The sequence below is a fragment of the Salvelinus alpinus genome, chromosome 8, assembly GCF_045679555.1.
Source record: "Salvelinus alpinus chromosome 8, SLU_Salpinus.1, whole genome shotgun sequence".
NCBI lineage: Eukaryota > Metazoa > Chordata > Actinopteri > Salmoniformes > Salmonidae > Salvelinus > Salvelinus alpinus.
The window spans coordinates 2,831,948-2,855,922 of record NC_092093.1 but is presented as its reverse complement, the minus strand read 5'-3'; the positions used below and the strand labels follow the sequence as shown (position 1 = coordinate 2,855,922).

General features: G+C 45.7%; 1 protein-coding gene across 1 annotated transcript in view; it reads right to left on the bottom strand.

Annotated features, from left to right (window-relative positions):
* Window positions 1-23,975, bottom strand: part of LOC139582427 (runt-related transcription factor 2-like) — an 83,772-nt gene that overhangs the window by 26,609 nt on the left and 33,188 nt on the right. Inside the window, exons 4-5 of the mRNA XM_071412416.1 lie at window positions 7,875-8,051; window positions 4,092-4,253 (exon numbers count right to left, since the gene is read on the bottom strand). Of these exons, the coding sequence (XP_071268517.1) occupies window positions 4,092-4,253; window positions 7,875-8,051 (339 nt within the window). The remainder of the gene's footprint in view (window positions 1-4,091; window positions 4,254-7,874; window positions 8,052-23,975) is intronic.

The following is a 23,975-nucleotide window of genomic DNA, read 5'->3' as shown; positions in this document are numbered from 1 at the left end:
CTCTGTCTAGCCCACCTGTACTCACCTGCTCTGTCTAGCCTACCTGTACTCACCTGCTCTGTCTAGCCTACCTGTACTCACCTGCTCTGTCTAGCCCACCTGTACTCACCTGCTCTGTCTAGCCCACCTGTACTCACCTGCTCTGTCTAGCCTACCTGTACTCACCTGCTCTGTCTAGCCTACCTGTACTCACCTGCTCTGTCTAGCCTACCTGTACTCACCTGCTCTGTCTAGCCTACCTGTACTCACCTGCTCTGTCTAGCCCACCTGTACTCACCTGCTCTGTCTAGCCTACATGTACTCACCTGCTCTGTCTACCCTGCCTGTACTCACCTGCTCTGTCTAGCCTACCTGTACTCACCTGCTCTGTCTACCCTGCCTGTACTCACCTGCTCTGTCTAGCCTACCTGTACTCACCTGCTCTGTCTAGCCCACCTGTACTCACCTGCTCTGTCTAGCCTACCTGTACTCACCTGATCTGTCTACCCTACCTGTACTCACCTGCTCTGTCTAGCCTACCTGTACTCACCTGCTCTGTCTACCCTACCTGTACTCCCCTGCTCTGTCTACCCTACCTGTACTCACCTGCTCCGTCTAACCTACCTGTACTCACCTGCTCCGTCTAACCTACCTGTACTCACCTGCTCTGTCTAGCCTACCTGTACTCACCTGCTCTGTCTACCCTGCCTGTACTCACCTGCTCTGTCTAGCCTACCTGTACTCACCTGCTCTGTCTAGCCTACCTGTACTCACCTGCTCTGTCTAGCCCACCTGTACTCCCCTGCTCTGTCTACCCTACCTGTACTCCCCTGCTCTGTCTAGCCCACCTGTACTCCCCTGCTCTGTCTACCCTACCTGTACTCACCTGCTCTGTCTACCCTACCTGTACTCACCTGCTCTGTCTAGCCCACCTGTACTCCCCTGCTCTGTCTACCCTACCTGTACTCACCTGCTCTGTCTAGCCCACCTGTACTCACCTGCTCTGTCTAGCCCACCTGTACTCACCTGCTCTGTCTAGCCTACCTGTACTCACCTGCTCTGTCTAGCCTACCTGTACTCACCTGCTCTGTCTAGCCTACCTGTACTCACCTGCTCTGTCTAGCCTACCTGTACTCACCTGCTCTGTCTAGCCTACCTGTACTCACCTGCTCTGTCTAGCCCACCTGTACTCACCTGCTCTGTCTAGCCTACCTGTACTCACCTGCTCTGTCTAGCCTACCTGTACTCACCTGCTCTGTCTAGCCCACCTGTACTCACCTGCTCTGTCTAGCCCACCTGTACTCACCTGCTCTGTCTAGCCTACCTGTACTCACCTGCTCTGTCTAGCCTACCTGTACTCACCTGCTCTGTCTAGCCTACCTGTACTCACCTGCTCTGTCTAGCCTACCTGTACTCACCTGCTCTGTCTAGCCCACCTGTACTCACCTGCTCTGTCTAGCCTACCTGTACTCACCTGCTCTGTCTACCCTGCCTGTACTCACCTGCTCTGTCTAGCCTACCTGTACTCACCTGCTCTGTCTACCCTGCCTGTACTCACCTGCTCTGTCTAGCCTACCTGTACTCACCTGCTCTGTCTAGCCCACCTGTACTCACCTGCTCTGTCTAGCCTACCTGTACTCACCTGATCTGTCTACCCTACCTGTACTCACCTGCTCTGTCTAGCCTACCTGTACTCACCTGCTCTGTCTACCCTACCTGTACTCCCCTGCTCTGTCTACCCTACCTGTACTCACCTGCTCTGTCTAGCCTACCTGTACTCACCTGCTCTGTCTACCCTGCCTGTACTCACCTGCTCTGTCTAGCCTACCTGTACTCACCTGCTCTGTCTAGCCTACCTGTACTCACCTGCTCTGTCTAGCCCACCTGTACTCCCCTGCTCTGTCTACCCTACCTGTACTCCCCTGCTCTGTCTAGCCCACCTGTACTCCCCTGCTCTGTCTACCCTACCTGTACTCACCTGCTCTGTCTACCCTACCTGTACTCACCTGCTCTGTCTAGCCCACCTGTACTCCCCTGCTCTGTCTACCCTACCTGTACTCACCTGCTCTGTCTAGCCCACCTGTACTCACCTGCTCTGTCTAGCCCACCTGTACTCACCTGCTCTGTCTAGCCTACCTGTACTCACCTGCTCTGTCTAGCCTACCTGTACTCACCTGCTCTGTCTAGCCTACCTGTACTCACCTGCTCTGTCTAGCCTACCTGAACTCACCTGCTCTGTCTAGCCTACCTGTACTCACCTGCTCTGTCTAGCCCACCTGTACTCACCTGCTCTGTCTAGCCCACCTGTACTCACCTGCTCTGTCTAGCCTACCTGTACTCACCTGCTCTGTCTAGCCCACCTGTACTCACCTGCTCTGTCTAGCCCACCTGTACTCACCTGCTCTGTCTAGCCTACCTGTACTCACCTGCTCTGTCTAGCCTACCTGTACTCACCTGCTCTGTCTAGCCTACCTGTACTCACCTGCTCTGTCTAGCCTACCTGTACTCACCTGCTCTGTCTAGCCCACCTGTACTCACCTGCTCTGTCTAGCCTACCTGTACTCACCTGCTCTGTCTACCCTGCCTGTACTCACCTGCTCTGTCTAGCCTACCTGTACTCACCTGCTCTGTCTACCCTGCCTGTACTCACCTGCTCTGTCTAGCCTACCTGTACTCACCTGCTCTGTCTAGCCCACCTGTACTCACCTGCTCTGTCTAGCCTACCTGTACTCACCTGATCTGTCTACCCTACCTGTACTCACCTGCTCTGTCTAGCCTACCTGTACTCACCTGCTCTGTCTACCCTACCTGTACTCCCCTGCTCTGTCTACCCTACCTGTACTCACCTGCTCCGTCTAACCTACCTGTACTCACCTGCTCCGTCTAACCTACCTGTACTCACCTGCTCCGTCTAACCCACCTGTACTCACCTGCTCTGTCTACCCTGCCTGTACTCACCTGCTCTGTCTAGTCTACCTGTACTCACCTGATCTGTCTACCCTACCTGTACTCACCTGCTCTGTCTAGCCTACCTGTACTCACCTGCTCTGTCCACCCTACCTGTACTCCCCTGCTCTGTCTACCCTACCTGTACTCACCTGCTCCGTCTAACCTACCTGTACTCACCTGCTCCGTCTAACCTACCTGTACTCACCTGCTCCGTCTAACCCACCTGTACTCACCTGCTCTGTCTACCCCACCTGTACTCACCTGCTCTGTCTAACCCACCTGTACTCACCTGCTCCGTCTAACCCTGCCCAAAAAATAACACACATCAAAATACAGGAGTCTTTCTCTTTCTTGTGATGTAAAAGTGTCGAGACGACGCGTTACATCTCAGACGAAGCTTTAGAGTTCTTATAGACGCAACGGAAAGACAACGTGTTCCTTCGAGCCCATTTCATTACCGAGGTTTGTTTAACAGGTCATTACAAAACATTTCTGTGGTCGTAATGTTGAAGGGGAAAAAACGACAGGCACAAGAAAGAGATTGAAAAAGAGTGAATGAAATGAAAGCAGTCAAACGAGATGAAAGGGATTTTCCTTCTAACACAGGAAATAAATGGATGAAAAAGACAGATCCTCAGGTGGGCGGGGCATGCGTGTTTATTATTTTAAATGTTTATTTATCCGTTATTTTACCAGGTAAGTTGACTGTGAACACGTTCTCATTTAGAGCAACAAATTGGGGAATAGTTACAGGGGAGAGGAGGGTGGGTTGAATGAGCCAATTGTAAACTTGGGGATGATTAAGTGACCGTGATGGTATGAGGGACAGATTGGGAATGTAGCCAGGACACCGGGGTTAACACCCCTACTCTTACGTTAAGTGCCATGGGATCTTTAGTGACCACAGAGTCAGGACATCTGTTTAAAGTCCCATTCAAAAGACAGCACCCGACATAGGGCAGTGTCCCCAATCACTGCCCTGGGGCATTTAGACCAGAGGAAAGAGTGCCTCCTACTGGCCCTCCAACACCACTTCCAGCAGCATCTGGTCTCCCATCCAGGGACCAACTAGGACCAACCCTGCTTAGCTTCAGAACCAAGCCAGCAGTGGGATGCAGGGTGGGATGCAGGGTGGGATGCAGGGTGTTGCTAGTGTGTGTTACCTGGTAGACGGCGGGGCGGGTCAGTGATGTTGGGCAGGCCGGTGGCTCGGCTGGAGGAGAGGGGCGTCGTGGAGTGGACAGACGGGGATGTCATGGGACTCAGGTAGGACGGGTAGGACTGCTCATAGGACCAGGGAGGAGACGACTGGGACTGGCGAGGGTCTGGAAGAGGAGAAAGGGATGGTTAGAAAGGAGGAGGAGGTGGAGGAGAGGGGGATGGCTAGAGATGAGGAGGAAGAGGAGGAGGTGGAGGATAGGGGGATGGCTAGAGATGAGGAGGAAGAGGAGGAGGTGGAGGAGGTGGAGGAGGTGGAGGAGAGGGGGATGGCTCGAGATGAGGAGGAAGAGGAGGAGGAGGTGGATGAGGGGGGTATGGTTAAAGAGGAGGAGGTGGAGAAGGTGGAGGAGAGGGGGAGGAGGAAGAAGAAGAAGAGGAGGAGGAAGAGGTAGAGGAGGAGGTGGAGGAGGAGGAAGAGGAGGAGGTGGAGGGGCGGTGGCTAGAGATGAGGAGGAAGAGGACGAGGAGGTGGATGAGGGGGGTATGGTTAAAGAGGAGGAGGTGGAGAGGGGGAGGAGGAGAGGGGGATGGCTCGAGATGAGGAGGAAGAGGAGGAGGTGGAGGAGGTGGAGGAGAGGGGGAGGAGGAAGAAGAAGAAGAGGAGGAGGAAGAGGTAGAGGAGGAGGAAGAGGTGGAGGAGGAGGAGGAAGAGGAGGCTGAGGTGGAGGAGGAGGAGGAGGAGGAGGAGGAGGAGGAGGAGGAGGAGGAGGAGGAGGAGGAGGAGGAGAGAGGTATGGTTAAAGAGGAGGTGGAGGAAGAGGAGGAGGAGGAGAGGGGGATGGCTCGAGATGAGGAGGAAGAGGAAGAGGTGGAGGAGGTGGAGGAGAGGGGGAGGAGGTATAGGAGAGGGGGAGGAGGAAGAAGAAGAAGAGGAGGAGGAAGAGGTAGAGGAGGAGGTGGAGGAGGAGGAGGAAGAGGAGGAGGAGGTGGAGGAGGAGGTGGAGAGGGGGATGGTTAGAGATGAGGAGGAAGAGGACGAGGAGGAAGAAGAAGAGGAGTAGGAGGAGGAGGAGTTGTCCAGTGTTCTACCTCTGTATCAGGGCCAGTAGGAGTGAATACTGTGTAGTGAATACTGTGTAGTGAATACTGTGTAGTGAATACTGTGTAATGAATACTGTGTAGTGAATACTGTGTTGTGAATACTGTGTAATGAATACTGTATAGTGAATACTGTGTAGAGAATACTGTGTTGTGAATACTGTGTAGTGAATACTGTGTAATGAATACTGTGTTGTGAATACTGTGTAATGAATACTGTGTAGTGAATACTGTGTAATGAATACTGTGTAGTGAACTAGTTCTAGAAGATAGAGCATGTTCAGGCTGTGAGTGTCTCATTTCGCTGGATCATTGGTCATGTTACCAGGTCTGATGTAACATGCTGAGTAATGACACATTGCATGTTTGTCTCTTCCTGTTTACCTTGGAGCGAGAGAGCGAGAGAGAGGGAGAGAGAGAGGAGAGCGAGAGGGAGAGAGAGGGAGAGAGAGAGAGAGAGAGGAGAGAGAGGGAGAGAGTATGCGAGAGAGAGAGAGAGAGAGAGAGAGAGAGAGAGAGAGAGAGAGGGAGAGAGAGAGGGAGAGAGGGAGAGGGAGAGAGAGAGAGGAGAGAGAGCGAGAGAGGAGAGAGGGAGAGAGAGAGAGAGGGAGAGAGAGAGGGAGAGAGAGATGAGAGAGAGAGAGAGAGAGAGAGAGAGAGACAGAGAGGGAGAGAGAGAGAGAGAGACAGAGAGAGAGACAGAGAGGGAGAGAGAGAGAGAGAGGGAGAAACCAAGCATTTCTCTGGCACTAGTCCAGCAGAGAAAAAGGCTTTCATTCCGTTTCTGTACTTCACTAATGTCTCAACCAAACATAATATCAAACACATTTGCCAAAACGGTAAATGTACATAGTTTGAAAATAATAACATATAAGAAGTATTTTGAAATATTGAATTGTACAGGTAAGGCCAGGCCAGTCAATGCTAGAATACCACACCTAAACCCATCCACATATACAGTACGTTACGGAGAGCTGGGCTCTCCTTGTAACCAACAGAGAATAAACTGTAGTGGAACTAAAAGACTTGATAAGTCATCACTGACTGTAGGCTGTGGTGACATTGTGGATATTACGGTACGGGAAAGATGTAGTAGAAAGACTGGTAGATTAGGACAGATCAGATATGTAGTAGAAAGACTGGTAGATTAGGACAGATCAGATATGTAGTAGAAAGACTGGTAGATTAGGACAGATCAGATATGTAGTTACAACAGGACTGGTAGATTGGGACAGATCAGATATGTAGTTACAACAGGACTGGTAGATTGGGACAGATCAGATATGTAGTAGAAAGACTGGTAGATTAGGACAGATCAGATATGTAGTTACAACAGGACTGGTAGATTAGGACAGATCAGATATGTAGTAGAAAGACTGGTAGATTAGGACAGATCAGATATGTAGTTACAACAGGACTGGTAGATTGGGACAGATCAGATATGTAGTTACAACAGGACTGGTAGATTGGGACAGATCAGATATGTAGTTACAACAGGACTGGTAGATTGGGACAGATCAGATATGTAGTTACAACAGGACTGGTAGATTAGGACAGATCAGATATGTAGTTACAACAGGACTGGTAGATTAGGACAGATCAGATATGTAGTTACAACAGGACTGGTAGATTGGGACAGATCAGATATGTAGTTACAACAGGACTGGTAGATTGGGACAGATCAGATATGTAGTTACAACAGGACTGGTAGATTAGGACAGATCAGATATGTAGTTACAACAGGACTGGTAGATTAGGACAGATCAGATATGTAGTTACAACAGGACTGGTAGATTGGGACAGATCAGATATGTAGTTACAACAGGACTGGTAGATTGGGACAGATCGGATATGTAGTTACAACAGGACTGGTAGATTAGGACAGATCAGATATGTAGTTACAACAGGACTGGTAGATTAGGACAGATCAGAATGTCAGGAATAGGGACAGGTAAAGGACAGGTGAGAGATGTCAGGAATAGGGACAGGTAAAGGACAGGTGAGATATGTCAGGAATAGGGACAGTTAAAGGACAGGTGGAAAATGTCAGGAATAGGGACAGGTAAAGGACAGGTGAGAGATGTCAGGAATAGGGACAGGTAAAGGAAATGTGAGAGATGTCAGGTATAGGGACAGGTAAAGGACAGGTAGGAGATGTCAGGAACAGGGACAGGTAGGGACAGGTGTTGTAACCATCTAGCTGCTCTGCCAGACAATATAACTGACTGTCCTGTGGCGTGACCTCCGTATGTTGAGGTGTGACATTACAGCTGATGTTAGTGAACCCTGTTTCACGCTGCTGTCAGTTGGTTATAAATGTAGATTATAGGTGGAGGGGTAGAGTTATGTGTCTCATCTGGTATCTGTGTCTATGTGTGTCGGGGGTTAGAGATTATGGTCACATCTGGTATCTGTTTTAGTAAGGGTTAGGTGGGCCTGTATTTAAATCTCACCTGTTAATAACGTTTAGGGGGGCCTGTATTTAAATCTCACTTGTTATCTGAGTTACTAAGGTTAGGGGGGCCTGTATTTAAATCTCACTTGTTATCTGAGTTAATAAGGGTTAGGGGGTCTGTATTTAAATCTCACCTGGTATGTGACTTAATAAGGGTTAGGGGGGACTGTATTTAAATCTCACCTGGTATGTGACTTAATAGGGGTTAGGGGGGACTGTATTTAAAATTCACCTGGTATCTGTGTCTGCCCTTGGGGGTTGAAGGAGTTGTGTCCAGCGTTGAGCGGCTGTTGTTGGGACTGTGTCGGCACGGCAACCCTCATGGTTGTCTGTCTGATCCTCTCCAGCTCACTGAGACGGTCTGAGAACAGCCCTGTTTTAGGAGACTCCTCTAGCTTCTGACGATGTCCTGTACAACAACAACAATGGGAGGGTCTGAGAGAGGAGATACAAGCGCTAGGTTGTTCTCCCACAGAACTGACTGTGAGGCTGGGTGGGGATGGAGAGAAAAACAGAGGAGAGGAGAGGAGGGAGAGGATGGGTGGGGATGGAGAGAATAAGAGAGGAGTGAGAGGCTGGGTGGGGATGGAGAGAATAAGAGAGGAGAGGAGGGAGAGGCTGGGTGGGGATGGAGAGAATAAGAGAGGAGACGAGGGAGAGGCTGGTGGGGATGGAGAGAATAAGAGAGGAGAGGAGGGAGAGGCTGGGTGGGGATGGAGAGAATAAGAGAGGAGAGGAGGGAGAGGCTGGGTGGGGATGGAGAGAATAAGAGAGGAGAGGAGGGAGAGGCTGGGTGGGGATGGAGAGAATAAGAGAGGAGGGAGAGGCTGGGTGGAGATGGAGAGAATAAGAGAGGAGAGGAGGGAGAGGCTGGGTGGGGATGGAGAGAATAAGAGAGGAGAGGAGGGAGAGGCTGGGTGGGGATGGAGAGAATAAGAGAGGAGAGGAGGGAGAGGCTGGTGGGGATGGAGAGAATAAGAGAGGAGGGAGAGGCTGGGTGGAGATGGAGAGAATAGGAGGAGAGGGTGATTTAAGTGTCAGATCTGAAAGAGAGCCCTACTTGTTAACATTTGATGAGAGTCACCACTGAGTATAGACACGCAGATATATGAGACAAGTAACCCTGAGTGAGTACCTTAGTAGGTACGGGTCTATAGGTATGGCAGATATGAGACAGGTCTATAGGTATGGCAGATATGAGACAGGTCTATAGGTATGGTAGATATGACACAGGTCTATAGGTATGGCAGATATGAGACAGGTCTATAGGTATGGTAGATATGAGACAGGTCTAGATGAGACAGGTCTATAGGTATGGCAGATATGAGACAGGTCTATAGGTATGGTAGATATGAGACAGGTCTAGATGAGACAGGTCTATAGGTATGGCAGATATGAGACAGGTCTATAGGTATGGTAGATATGAGACAGGTCTAGATGAGACAGGTCTATAGGTATGGCAGATATGAGACAGGTCTATAGGTATGGCAGATATGAGACAGGTCTATAGGTATGGTAGATATGAGACAGGTCTATAGGTATGGCAGATATGAGACAGGTCTATAGGTATGGCAGATATGAGACAGGTCTATAGGTATGGTAGATATGAGACAGGTCTATAGGTATGGCAGATATGAGACAGGTCTATAGGTATGGTAGATATGAGACAGGTCTACCTCAGTAAGTACAGCAGATATGAGACAGGTCTAGATGAGACAGGTCTATAGGTATGGCAGATATGAGACAGGTCTATAGGTATGGCAGATATGAGACAGGTCTATAGGTATGGTAGATATGAGACAGGTCTATAGGTATGGCAGATATGAGACAGGTCTATAGGTATGGTAGATATGAGACAGGTCTACCTCAGTAAGTACAGCAGATATGAGACAGGTCTAGATGAGACAGGTCTATAGGTATGGCAGATATGAGACAGGTCTATAGGTATGGTAGATATGAGACAGGTCTATAGGTATGGCAGATATGAGACAGGTCTATAGGTATGGTAGATATGAGACAGGTCTAGATGAGACAGGTCTATAGGTATGGTAGATATGAGACAGGTCTACCTCAGTAAGTATAGTAGATATGAGACAGGTCTACCTCAGTAAGTATAGTAGATATGAGACAGGTCTACCTCAGTAAGTATGGCAGATATGGGACAGGTCTACCTCAGTAGGTATAGCAGATATGGGACAGGTCTACCTCAGTAAGTGTAGTAGATATGAGACAGGTCTACCTCAGTAAATATAGCAGATATGGGACAGGTCTACCTCAGTAAGTATAGTAGATATGAGACAGGTCTACCTCAGTAAGTATAGCTGATATGAGACAGGTCTACCTCAGTAAGTATGGCAGATATGAGACAGGTCTACCTCAGTAAGTATAGCTGATATGAGACAGGTCTACCTCAGTAATATGACAGATATGAGACAGGTCTACCCCAGTAAGTATGGCAGATATGAGACAGGTCTACCTCAGTAAGTATAGTAGATATGAGACAGGTCCACCCCAGCAAGTATGGCAGATATGAGACAGGTCTACCTCAGTAAGTATAGTAGATATGAGACAGGTCTACCTCAGTAAGTATAGCAGATATGAGACAGGTCTACCTCAGTAAGTATAGTAGATATGAGACAGGTCTACCCCAGTAAGTATAGCTGATATGGGACAGTTCTACCTCAGTAAGTATGGTAGATATGGGACAGGTCTACCTCAGTAAGTATAGCAGATATGAGACAGGTCTACCTCAGTAAGTATAGTAGATATGAGACAGGTCTACCTCAGTAAGTATAGCTGATATGAGACAGGTCTACCTCAGTAAGTATAGCTGATATGAGACAGGTCTACCTCAGTAAGTATGGCAGATATGAGACAGGTCTACCTCAGTAAGTATAGTAGATATGAGACAGGTCTACCTCAGTAAGTATAGCAGATATGGGACAGGTCTACCTCAGTAAGTATGGCAGATATGAGACAGACAGACCGACAGACAGACAGACAGACAGACAGACAGACAGACAGACAGACAGACAGACAAACAGACAGACAGGCAGACAGACAGACGGTCTCTGAGACACAAAGGAGCTCTGTTACTATGGAGATCCTTCTCCTACAGAGGAATCCTGACACTATGAGTAGAGAGGCGTGGAGGACATTCTGGTGATTCTACTCTGAGACCAGTGTGTCACACCCTGATCTGTTTCACCTGTCTTGTGCTGGTCTCCACCCCCCCCCACCAGGTGTCTCCCATCTTCCCCATTATCCCCTGTGTGTTTATACCTGCGTTTTCTGTTTGTCTGTTGCCAGTTCATCTTGTCCCGTCAAGTCTTGCCAACGGTATTCCTATGTCTGTTTTTTGTTCTAGTCTCGCCGGTTACAACCTTTTGTCTGTCTTGACACTGAGCCTGCCTGCCGTCTACGTCTGACAGGTATTTACCTGGATTACAAACCCATGCCTGTCCAACTATTTACCTGGATTACAAACCCATGCCTGTCCAACTATTTACCTGGATTACAAACCCATGCCTGTCCAACTATTTACCTGGATTACAAACCCATGCCTGTCCAACTATTTACCTGGATTACAAACCCATGCCCGTCCAACTATTTACCTGGATTACAAACCCATGTCTGTCCAACTATTTACCTGGATTACAAACCCATGTCTGTCCAACTATTTACCTGGATTACAAACCCATGTCTGTCCAACTATTTACCTGGATTACAAACCCATGCCCGTCCAACTATTTACCTGGATTACAAACCCATGTCTGTCCAACTATTTACCTGGATTACAAACCCATGTCTGTCCAACTATTTACCTGGATTACAAACCCATGCCTGTCCAACTATTTACCTGGATTACAAACCCATGTCTGTCCAACTATTTACCTGGATTACAAACCCATGTCTGTCCAACTATTTACCTGGATTACAAATCCATGTCTGTCCAACTATTTACCTGGATTACAAACCCATGCCTGTCCAACTATTTACCTGGATTACAAACCCATGCCTGTCCAACTATTTACCTGGATTACAAACCCATGCCTGTCCAACTATTTACCTGGATTACAAACCCATGCCTGTCCAACTATTTACCTGGATTACAAACCCATGTCTGTCCAACTATTTACCTGGATTACAAACCCATGCCTGTCCAACCTTTTACCTGGATTACAAACCCATGCCTGTCCAACTATTTACCTGGATTACAAACCCATGCCTGTCCAACTATTTACCTGGATTACAAACCCATGTCTGTCCAACTATTTACCTGGATTACAAACCCATGCCTGTCCAACTATTTACCTGGATTACAAACCCATGTCTGTCCAACTATTTACCTGGATTACAAACCCATGTCTGTCCAACTATTTACCTGGATTACAAACCCATGCCTGTCCAACTATTTACCTGGATTACAAACCCATGCCTGTCCAACTATTTACCTGGATTACAAACCCATGCCTGTCCAACTATTTACCTGGATTACAAACCCATGCCTGTCCAACTATTTACCTGGATTACAAACCCATGCCTGTCCAACTATTTACCTGGATTACAAACCCATGCCCGTCCAACTATTTACCTGGATTACAAACCCATGCCTGTCCAACTATTTACCTGGATTACAAACCCATGCCTGTACAACTATTTACCTGGATTACAAACCCATGCCCGTCCAACTATTTACCTGGATTACAAACCCATGCCTGTCCAACTATTTACCTGGATTACAAACCCATGCCTGTCCAACTATTTACCTGGATTACAAACCCATGCCTGTCCAACTATTTACCTGGATTACAAACCCATGCCTGTCCAAACTATTTACCTGGATTACAAACCCATGCCTGTCCAACTATTTACCTGCATTACAAACCCATGCCTGTCCAACTATTTACCTGCATTACAAACCCATGCCTGTCCAACTATTTACCTGGATTACAAACCCATGCCTGTCCAACTATTTACCTGGATTACAAACCCATGCCTGTCCAACTATTTACCTGGATTACAAACCCATTACTGTCCAAACTATTTACCTGGATTACAAACCCATGCCTGTCCAACTATTTACCTGGATTACAAACCCATTACTGTCCAACTATTTACCTGGATTACAAACCCATGCCTGTCCAACTATTTACCTGGATTACAAACCCATGCCCGTCCAACTATTTACCTGGATTACAAACCCATTACTGTCCAACTATTTACCTGGATTACAAACCCATTACTGTCCAACTATTTACCTGGATTACAAACCCATGCCTGTCCAACTATTTACCTGGATTACAAACCCATGCCTGTCCAACTATTTACCTGGATTACAAACCCATGCCTGTCCAACTATTTACCTGGATTACAAACCCATGCCTGTCCAAACTATTTACCTGGATTACAAACCCATGCCTGTCCAACTATTTACCTGGATTACAAACCCATGCCTGTCCAACTATTTACCTGGATTACAAACCCATGCCTGTCCAACTATTTACCTGGATTACAAACCCATTACTGTCCAAACTATTTACCTGGATTACAAACCCATGCCTGTCCAACTATTTACCTGGATTACAAACCCATTACTGTCCAAACTATTTACCTGGATTACAAACCCATGCCTGTCCAACTATTTACCTGGATTACAAACCCATTACTGTCCAACTATTTACCTGGATTACAAACCCATGCCTGTCCAACTATTTTCCTGGATTACAAACCCATGCCCGTCCAACTATTTACCTGGATTACAAACCCATTACTGTCCAACTATTTACCTGGATTACAAACCCATTACTGTCCAACTATTTACCTGGATTACAAACCCATGCCTGTCCAACTATTTACCTGGATTACAAACCCATGCCTGTCCAACTATTTACCTGGATTACAAACCCATGCCTGTCCAACTATTTACCTGGATTACAAACCCATTACTGTCCAAACTATTTACCTGGATTACAAACCCATGCCTGTCCAACTATTTACCTGGATTACAAACCCATTACTGTCCAACTATTTACCTGGATTACAAACCCATGCCTGTCCAACTATTTACCTGGATTACAAACCCATGCCTGTCCAACTATTTACCTGGATTACAAACCCATTACTGTCCAAACTATTTACCTGGATTACAAACCCATGCCTGTCCAACTATTTACCTGGATTACAAACCCATTACTGTCCAAACTATTTACCTGGATTACAAACCCATGCCTGTCCAACTATTTACCTGGATTACAAACCCATTACTGTCCAACTATTTACCTGGATTACAAACCCATGCCTGTCCAACTATTTACCTGGATTACAAACCCATGCCCGTCCAACTATTTACCTGGATTACAAACCCATGCCTGTCCAACTATTTACCTGGATTACAAACCCATTACTGTCCAACTATTTACCTGGATTACAAACCCATGCCTGTCCAACTATTTACCTGGATTACAAACCCATGCCTGTCCAACTATTTACCTGGATTACAAACCCATGCCTGTCCAACTATTTACCTGGATTACAAACCCATGCCCGTCCAACTATTTACCTGGATTACAAACCCATGCCTGTCCAACTATTTACCTGGATTACAAACCCATGCCTGTCCAACTATTTACCTGGATTACAAACCCATGCCCGTCCAACTATTTACCTGGATTACAAACCCATTACTGTCCAACTATTTACCTGGATTACAAACCCATGCCTGTCCAACTATTTTCCTGGATTACAAACCCATGCCTGTCCAACTATTTACCTGGATTACAAACCCATGCCTGTCCAACTATTTACCTGGATTACAAACCCATGCCCGTCCAACTATTTACCTGGATTACAAACCCATGCCTGTCCAACTATTTACCTGGATTACAAACCCATGCCTGTCCAACTATTTACCTGGATTACAAACCCATGCCCGTCCAACTATTTACCTGGATTACAAACCCATGCCTGTCCAACTATTTACCTGGATTACAAACCCATGCCTGTCCAACTATTTACCTGGATTACAAACCCATGCCTGTCCAACTATTTACCTGGATTACAAACCCATGCCTGTCCAAACTATTTACCTGGATTACAAACCCATGCCTGTCCAACTATTTACCTGCATTACAAACCCATGCCTGTCCAACTATTTACCTGCATTACAAACCCATGCCTGTCCAACTATTTACCTGGATTACAAACCCATGCCTGTCCAACTATTTACCTGGATTACAAACCCATGCCTGTCCAACTATTTACCTGGATTACAAACCCATTACTGTCCAAACTATTTACCTGGATTACAAACCCATGCCTGTCCAACTATTTACCTGGATTACAAACCCATTACTGTCCAACTATTTACCTGGATTACAAACCCATGCCTGTCCAACTATTTACCTGGATTACAAACCCATAACCGTCCAACTATTTACCTGGATTACAAACCCATTACTGTCCAACTATTTACCTGGATTACAAACCCATTACTGTCCAACTATTTACCTGGATTACAAACCCATGCCTGTCCAACTATTTACCTGGATTACAAACCCATGCCTGTCCAACTATTTACCTGGATTACAAACCCATGCCTGTCCAACTATTTACCTGGATTACAAACCCATGCCTGTCCAAACTATTTACCTGGATTACAAACCCATGCCTGTCCAACTATTTACCTGCATTACAAACCCATGCCTGTCCAACTATTTACCTGGATTACAAACCCATGCCTGTCCAACTATTTACCTGGATTACAAACCCATTACTGTCCAAACTATTTACCTGGATTACAAACCCATGCCTGTCCAACTATTTACCTGGATTACAAACCCATTACTGTCCAAACTATTTACCTGGATTACAAACCCATGCCTGTCCAACTATTTACCTGGATTACAAACCCATTACTGTCCAACTATTTACCTGGATTACAAACCCATGCCTGTCCAACTATTTACCTGGATTACAAACCCATGCCCGTCCAACTATTTACCTGGATTACAAACCCATTACTGTCCAACTATTTACCTGGATTACAAACCCATTACTTTCCAACTATTTACCTGGATTACAAACCCATGCCTGTCCAACTATTTACCTGGATTACAAACCCATGCCTGTCCAACTATTTACCTGGATTACAAACCCATGCCTGTCCAACTATTTACCTGGATTACAAACCCATGCCCGTCCAACTATTTACCTGGATTACAAACCCATGCCTGTCCAACTATTTACCTGGATTACAAACCCATGCCTGTCCAACTATTTACCTGGATTACAAACCCATGCCCGTCCAACTCTTTACCTGGATTACAAACCCATGCCTGTCCAACTATTTACCTGGATTACAAACCCATGCCCGTCCAACTATTTACCTGGATTACAAACCCATGCCTGTCCAACGATTTACCTGGATTACAAACCCATGCCTGTCCAACTATTTACCTGGATTACAAACCCATGCCTGTCCAACTATTTACCTGGATTACAAACCCATGCCTGTCCAAACTATTTACCTGGATTACAAACCCATGCCTCTCCAACTATTTACCTGCATTACAAACCCATGCCTGTCCAACTATTTACCTGGATTACAAACCCATGCCTGTCCAACTATTTACCTGGATTACAAACCCATTACTGTCCAAACTATTTACCTGGATTACAAACCCATGCCTGTCCAACTATTTACCTGGATTACAAACCCATTACTGTCCAAACTATTTACCTGGATTACAAACCCATGCCTGTCCAACTATTTACCTGGATTACAAACCCATTACTGTCCAACTATTTACCTGGATTACAAACCCATGCCTGTCCAACTATTTACCTGGATTACAAACCCATGCCCGTCCAACTATTTAACGGATTAGAAACCCATTACTGTCCAACTATTTACCTGGATTACAAACCCATTACTGTCCAACTATTTACCTGGATTACAAACCCATGCCTGTCCAACTATTTACCTGGATTACAAACCCATGCCTGTCCAACTATTTACCTGGATTACAAACCCATGCCTGTCCAACTATTTACCTGGATTACAAACCCATGCCCGTCCAACTATTTACCTGGATTACAAACCCATGCCTGTCCAACTATTTACCTGGATTACAAACCCATGCCTGTCCAACTATTTACCTGGATTACAAACCCATGCCCGTCCAACTATTTACCTGGATTACAAACCCATGCCTGTCCAACTATTTACCTGGATTACAAACCCATGCCTGTCCAACTATTTACCTGGATTACAAACCCATGCCTGTCCAACTATTTACCTGGATTACAAACCCATGCCTGTCCAAACTATTTACCTGGATTACAAACCCATGCCTGTCCAACTATTTACCTGCATTACAAACCCATGCCTGTCCAACTATTTACCTGGATTACAAACCCATGCCTGTCCAACTATTTACCTGGATTACAAACCCATTACTGTCCAAACTATTTACCTGGATTACAAACCCATGCCTGTCCAACTATTTACCTGGATTACAAACCCATTACTGTCCAAACTATTTACCTGGATTACAAACCCATGCCTGTCCAACTATTTACCTGGATTACAAACCCATTACTGTCCAACTATTTACCTGGATTACAAACCCATGCCTGTCCAACTATTTACCTGGATTACAAACCCATGCCTGTCCAACTATTTACCTGGATTACAAACCCATGCCCGTCCAACTATTTACCTGGATTACAAACCCATGCCTGTCCAACTATTTACCTGGATTACAAACCCATGCCTGTCCAACTATTTACCTGGATTACAAACCCATGCCTGTCCAACTATTTACCTGGATTACAAACCCATGCCTGTCCAAACTATTTACCTGGATTACAAACCCATGCCTGTCCAACTATTTACCTGCATTACAAACCCATGCCTGTCCAACTATTTACCTGGATTACAAACCCATGCCTGTCCAACTATTTACCTGGATTACAAACCCATGCCTGTCCAACTATTTACCTGGATTACAAACCCATTACTGTCCAAACTATTTACCTGGATTACAAACCCATGCCTGTCCAACTATTTACCTGGATTACAAACCCATTACTGTCCAACTATTTACCTGGATTACAAACCCATGCCTGTCCAACTATTTACCTGGATTACAAACCCATGCCCGTCCAACTATTTACCTGGATTACAAACCCATTACTGTCCAACTATTTACCTGGATTACAAACCCATTACTGTCCAACTATTTACCTGGATTACAAACCCATGCCTGTCCAACTATTTACCTGGATTACAAACCCATGCCTGTCCAACTATTTACCTGGATTACAAACCCATGCCTGTCCAACTATTTACCTGGATTACAAACCCATGCCTGTCCAAACTATTTACCTGGATTACAAACCCATGCCTGTCCAACTATTTACCTGGATTACAAACCCATGCCCGTCCAACTATTTACCTGGATTACAAACCCATTACTGTCCAACTATTTACCTGTATTACAAACCCATTACTGTCCAACTATTTACCTGGATTACAAACCCATGCCTGTCCAACTATTTACCTGGATTACAAACCCATGCCTGTCCAACTATTTACCTGGATTACAAACCCATGCCCGTCCAACTATTTACCTGGATTACAAACCCATGCCTGTCAAACTATTTACCTGGATTACAAACCCATGCCTGTCCAACTATTTACCTGGATTACAAACCCATGCCCGTCCAACTATTTACCTGGATTACAAACCCATGCCCGTCCAACTATTTACCTGGATTACAAACCCATGCCCGTCCAACTATTTACCTGGATTACAAACCCATGCCTGTCCAACGATTTACCTGGATTACAAACCCATGCCTGTCCAACTATTTACCTGGATTACAAACCCATGCCTGTCCAACTATTTACCTGGATTACAAACCCATGCCTGTCCAAACTATTTACCTGGATTACAAACCCATGCCTCTCCAACTATTTACCTGCATTACAAACCCATGCCTGTCCAACTATTTACCTGGATTACAAACCCATACCTGTCCAACTATTTACCTGGATTACAAACCCATTACTGTCCAAACTATTTACCTGGATTACAAACCCATGCCTGTCCAACTATTTACCTGGATTACAAACCCATTACTGTCCAAACTATTTACCTGGATTACAAACCCATGCCTGTCCAACTATTTACCTGGATTACAAACCCATTACTGTCCAACTATTTACCTGGATTACAAACCCATGCCTGTCCAACTATTTACCTGGATTACAAACCCATGCCCGTCCAACTATTTACCTGGATTACAAACCCATTACTGTCCAACTATTTACCTGGAATACAAACCCATTACTGTCCAACTATTTACCTGGATTACAAACCCATGCCTGTCCAACTATTTACCTGGATTACAAACCCATGCCTGTCCAACTATTTACCTGGATTACAAACCCATGCCTGTCCAACTATTTACCTGGATTACAAACCCATGCCCGTCCAACTATTTACCTGGATTACAAACCCATGCCTGTCCAACTATTTACCTGGATTACAAACCCATGCCTGTCCAACTATTTACCTGGATTACAAACCCATGCCCATCCAACTATTTACCTGGATTACAAACCCATGCCTGTCCAACTATTTACCTGGATTACAAACCCATGCCTGTCCAACTATTTACCTGGATTAAAAACCCATGCCTGTCCAACTATTTACCTGGATTACAAACCCATGCCTGTCCAAACTATTTACCTGGATTACAAACCCATGCCTGTCCAACTATTTACCTGCATTACAAACCCATGCCTGTCCAACTATTTACCTGGATTACAAACCCATGCCTGTCCAACTATTTACCTGGATTACAAACCCATTACTGTCCAAACTATTTACCTGGATTACAAACCCATGCCTGTCCAACTATTTACCTGGATTACAAACCCATTACTGTCCAAACTATTTACCTGGATTACAAACCCATGCCTGTCCAACTATTTACCTGGATTACAAACCCATTACTGTCCAACTATTTACCTGGATTACAAACCCATGCCTGTCCAACTATTTACCTGGATTACAAACCCATGCCTGTCCAACTATTTACCTGGATTACAAACCCATGCCTGTCCAACTATTTACCTGGATTACAAACCCATGCCTGTCCAACTATTTACCTGGATTACAAACCCATGCCTGTCCAAACTATTTACCTGGATTACAAACCCATGCCTGTCCAACTATTTACCTGCATTACAAACCCATGCCTGTCCAACTATTTACCTGGATTACAAACCCATGCCTGTCCAACTATTTACCTGGATTACAAACCCATTACTGTCCAAACTATTTACCTGGATTACAAACCCATGCCTGTCCAACTATTTACCTGGATTACAAACCCATTACTGTCCAAACTATTTACCTGGATTACAAACCCATGCCTGTCCAACTATTTACCTGGATTACAAACCCATTACTGTCCAACTATTTACCTGGATTACAAACCCATGCCTGTCCAACTATTTACCTGGATTACAAACCCATGCCCGTCCAACTATTTACCTGGATTACAAACCCATTACTGTCCAACTATTTACCTGGATTACAAACCCATTACTGTCCAACTATTTACCTGGATTACAAACCCATGCCTGTCCAACTATTTACCTGGATTACAAACCCATGCCTGTCCAACTATTTACCTGGATTACAAACCCATGCCTGTCCAACTATTTACCTGGATTACAAACCCATGCCCGTCCAACTATTTACCTGGATTACAAACCCATGCCTGTCCAACTATTTACCTGGATTACAAACCCATGCCTGTCCAACTATTTACCTGGATTACAAACCCATGCCCGTCCAACTATTTACCTGGATTACAAACCCATGCCTGTCCAACTATTTACCTGGATTACAAACCCATGCCCGTCCAACTATTTACCTGGATTACAAACCCATGCCTGTCCAACGATTTACCTGGATTACAAACCCATGCCTGTCCAACTATTTACCTGGATTACAAACCCATGCCTGTCCAACTATTTACCTGGATTACAAACCCATGCCTGTCCAAACTATTTACCTGGATTACAAACCCATGCCTCTCCAACTATTTACCTGCATTACAAACCCATGCCTGTCCAACTATTTACCTGGATTACAAACCCATGCCTGTCCAACTATTTACCTGGATTACAAACCCATTACTGTCCAAACTATTTACCTGGATTACAAACCCATGCCTGTCCAACTATTTACCTGGATTACAAACCCATTACTGTCCAAACTATTTACCTGGATTACAAACCCATGCCTGTCCAACTATTTACCTGGATTACAAACCCATTACTGTCCAACTATTTACCTGGATTACAAACCCATGCCTGTCCAACTATTTACCTGGATTACAAACCCATGCCCGTCCAACTATTTACCTGGATTACAAACCCATTACTGTCCAACTATTTACCTGGATTACAAACCCATTACTGTCCAACTATTTACCTGGATTACAAACCCATGCCTGTCCAACTATTTACCTGGATTACAAACCCATGCCTGTCCAACTATTTACCTGGATTACAAACCCATGCCTGTCCAACTATTTACCTGGATTACAAACCCATGCCCGTCCAACTATTTACCTGGATTACAAACCCATGCCTGTCCAACTATTTACCTGGATTACAAACCCATGCCTGTCCAACTATTTACCTGGATTACAAACCCATGCCCGTCCAACTATTTACCTGGATTACAAACCCATGCCTGTCCAACTATTTACCTGGATTACAAACCCATGCCTGTCCAACTATTTACCTGGATTACAAACCCATGCCTGTCCAACTATTTACCTGGATTACAAACCCATGCCTGTCCAAACTATTTACCTGGATTACAAACCCATGCCTGTCCAACTATTTACCTGCATTACAAACCCATGCCTGTCCAACTATTTACCTGGATTACAAACCCATGCCTGTCCAACTATTTACCTGGATTACAAACCCATTACTGTCCAAACTATTTACCTGGATTACAAACCCATGCCTGTCCAAATATTTACCTGGATTACAAACCCATTACTGTCCAAACTATTTACCTGGATTACAAACCCATGCCTGTCCAACTATTTACCTGGATTACAAACCCATTACTGTCCAACTATTTACCTGGATTACAAACCCATGCCTGTCCAACTATTTACCTGGATTACAAACCCATGCCCGTCCAACTATTTACCTGGATTACAAACCCATTACTGTCCAACTTTTTACCTGGATTACAAACCCATTACTGTCCAACTATTTACCTGGATTACAAACCCATGCCTGTCCAACTATTTACCTGGATTACAAACCCATGCCCGTCCAACTATTTACCTGGATTACAAACCCATGCCTGTCCAACTATTTACCTGGATTACAAACCCATGCCCGTCCAACTATTTACCTGGATTACAAACCCATGCCTGTCCAACTATTTACCTGGATTACAAACCCATGCCTGTCCAACTATTTACCTGGATTACAAACCCATGCCCGTCCAACTATTTACCTGGATTACAAACCCATGCCTGTCCAACTATTTACCTGGATTACAAACCCATGCCCGTCCAACTATTTACCTGGATTACAAACCCATGCCTGTCCAACGATTTACCTGGATTACAAACCCATGCCTGTCCAACTATTTACCTGGATTACAAACCCATGCCTGTCCAACTATTTACCTGGATTACAAACCCATGCCTGTCCAAACTATTTACCTGGATTACAAACCCATGCCGTTCCAACTATTTACCTGCATTACAAACCCATGCCTGTCCAACTATTTACCTGGATTACAAACCCATGCCTGTCCAACTATTTACCTGGATTACAAACCCATTACTGTCCAAACTATTTACCTGGATTACAAACCCATGCCTGTCCAACTATTTACCTGGATTACAAACCCATTACTGTCCAAACTATTTACCTAGATTACAAACCCATGCCTGTCCAACTATTTACCTGGATTACAAACCCATTACTGTCCAACTATTTACCTGGATTACAAACCCATGCCTGTCCAACTATTTACCTGGATTACAAACCCATGCCCGTCCAACTATTTACCTGGATTACAAACCCATTACTGTCCAACTATTTACCTGGATTACAAACCCATTACTGTCCAACTATTTACCTGGATTACAAACCCATGCCTGTCCAACTATTTACCTGGATTACAAACCCATGCCTGTCCAACTATTTACCTGGATTACAAACCCATGCCTGTCCAACTATTTACCTGGATTACAAACCCATGCCCGTCCAACTATTTACCTGGATTACAAACCCATGCCTGTCCAACTATTTACCTGGATTACAAACCCATGCCTGTCCAACTATTTACCTGGATTACAAACCCATGCCCGTCCAACTATTTACCTGGATTACAAACCCATGCCTGTCCAACTATTTACCTGGATTACAAACCCATGCCCGTCCAACTATTTACCTGGATTACAAACCCATGTCCTCAGCCTGCTTTCTGCCAGCCCCTGTGTATTCAATACATCTCCCCCTGAACCATCTGCCTCACGTGTCTGCATCTGGGTCTCACCCTGAGCCTTGATCCAGGGAGACTTGGGGAACACAGGAAGACACAGGGAGACACAGGGAGAAACAGGAAGACACAGGGAGACACAGGGGGACATAGTGAGACACAGTGAGACACAGTGAGACACAGGAGAGATCCAGTGAGACACAGGAGAGATGCGGTGAGACACAGGAGAGATGACACAGTGAGACACAGGGAGACACAGGGAGACACAGGAGAGATGCGGTGAGACACAGGAGAGATGCGGTGAGACACAGGAGAGATGCGGTGAGACACAGTGAGACACAGGGAGACACAGGAGAGATGCGGTGAGACACAGGAGAGATGCGGTGAGACACAGTGAGACACAGGGAGACACAGGAGAGATGCGGTGAGACACAGGGAGACACAGTGAGACACAGGAGAGATGCGGTGAGACACAGTGAGACACAGGAGAGATGCGGTGAGACACAGGAGAGATGCGGTGAGACAAGAGGCAGGGGAGGAGAGCAGCAGTGGGCTAGATGTGTGTGTGTGTGTGTGTGTGTGTGTGTGTGTGTGTGTGTGTGTGTGTGTGTGTGTGTGTGTGTGTGTGTGTGTGTGTGTGTGTGTGTGTGTGTGTGTGTGTGTGTGTGTGTGTGTGTGTGTGTGTGAGAGAGAGAGAGAGAGAGTCTGGAGTCACGGTGTCCCTGAATAGTGCTGAGTCCACACTACTGAGCGTCCCTGAACAGGCA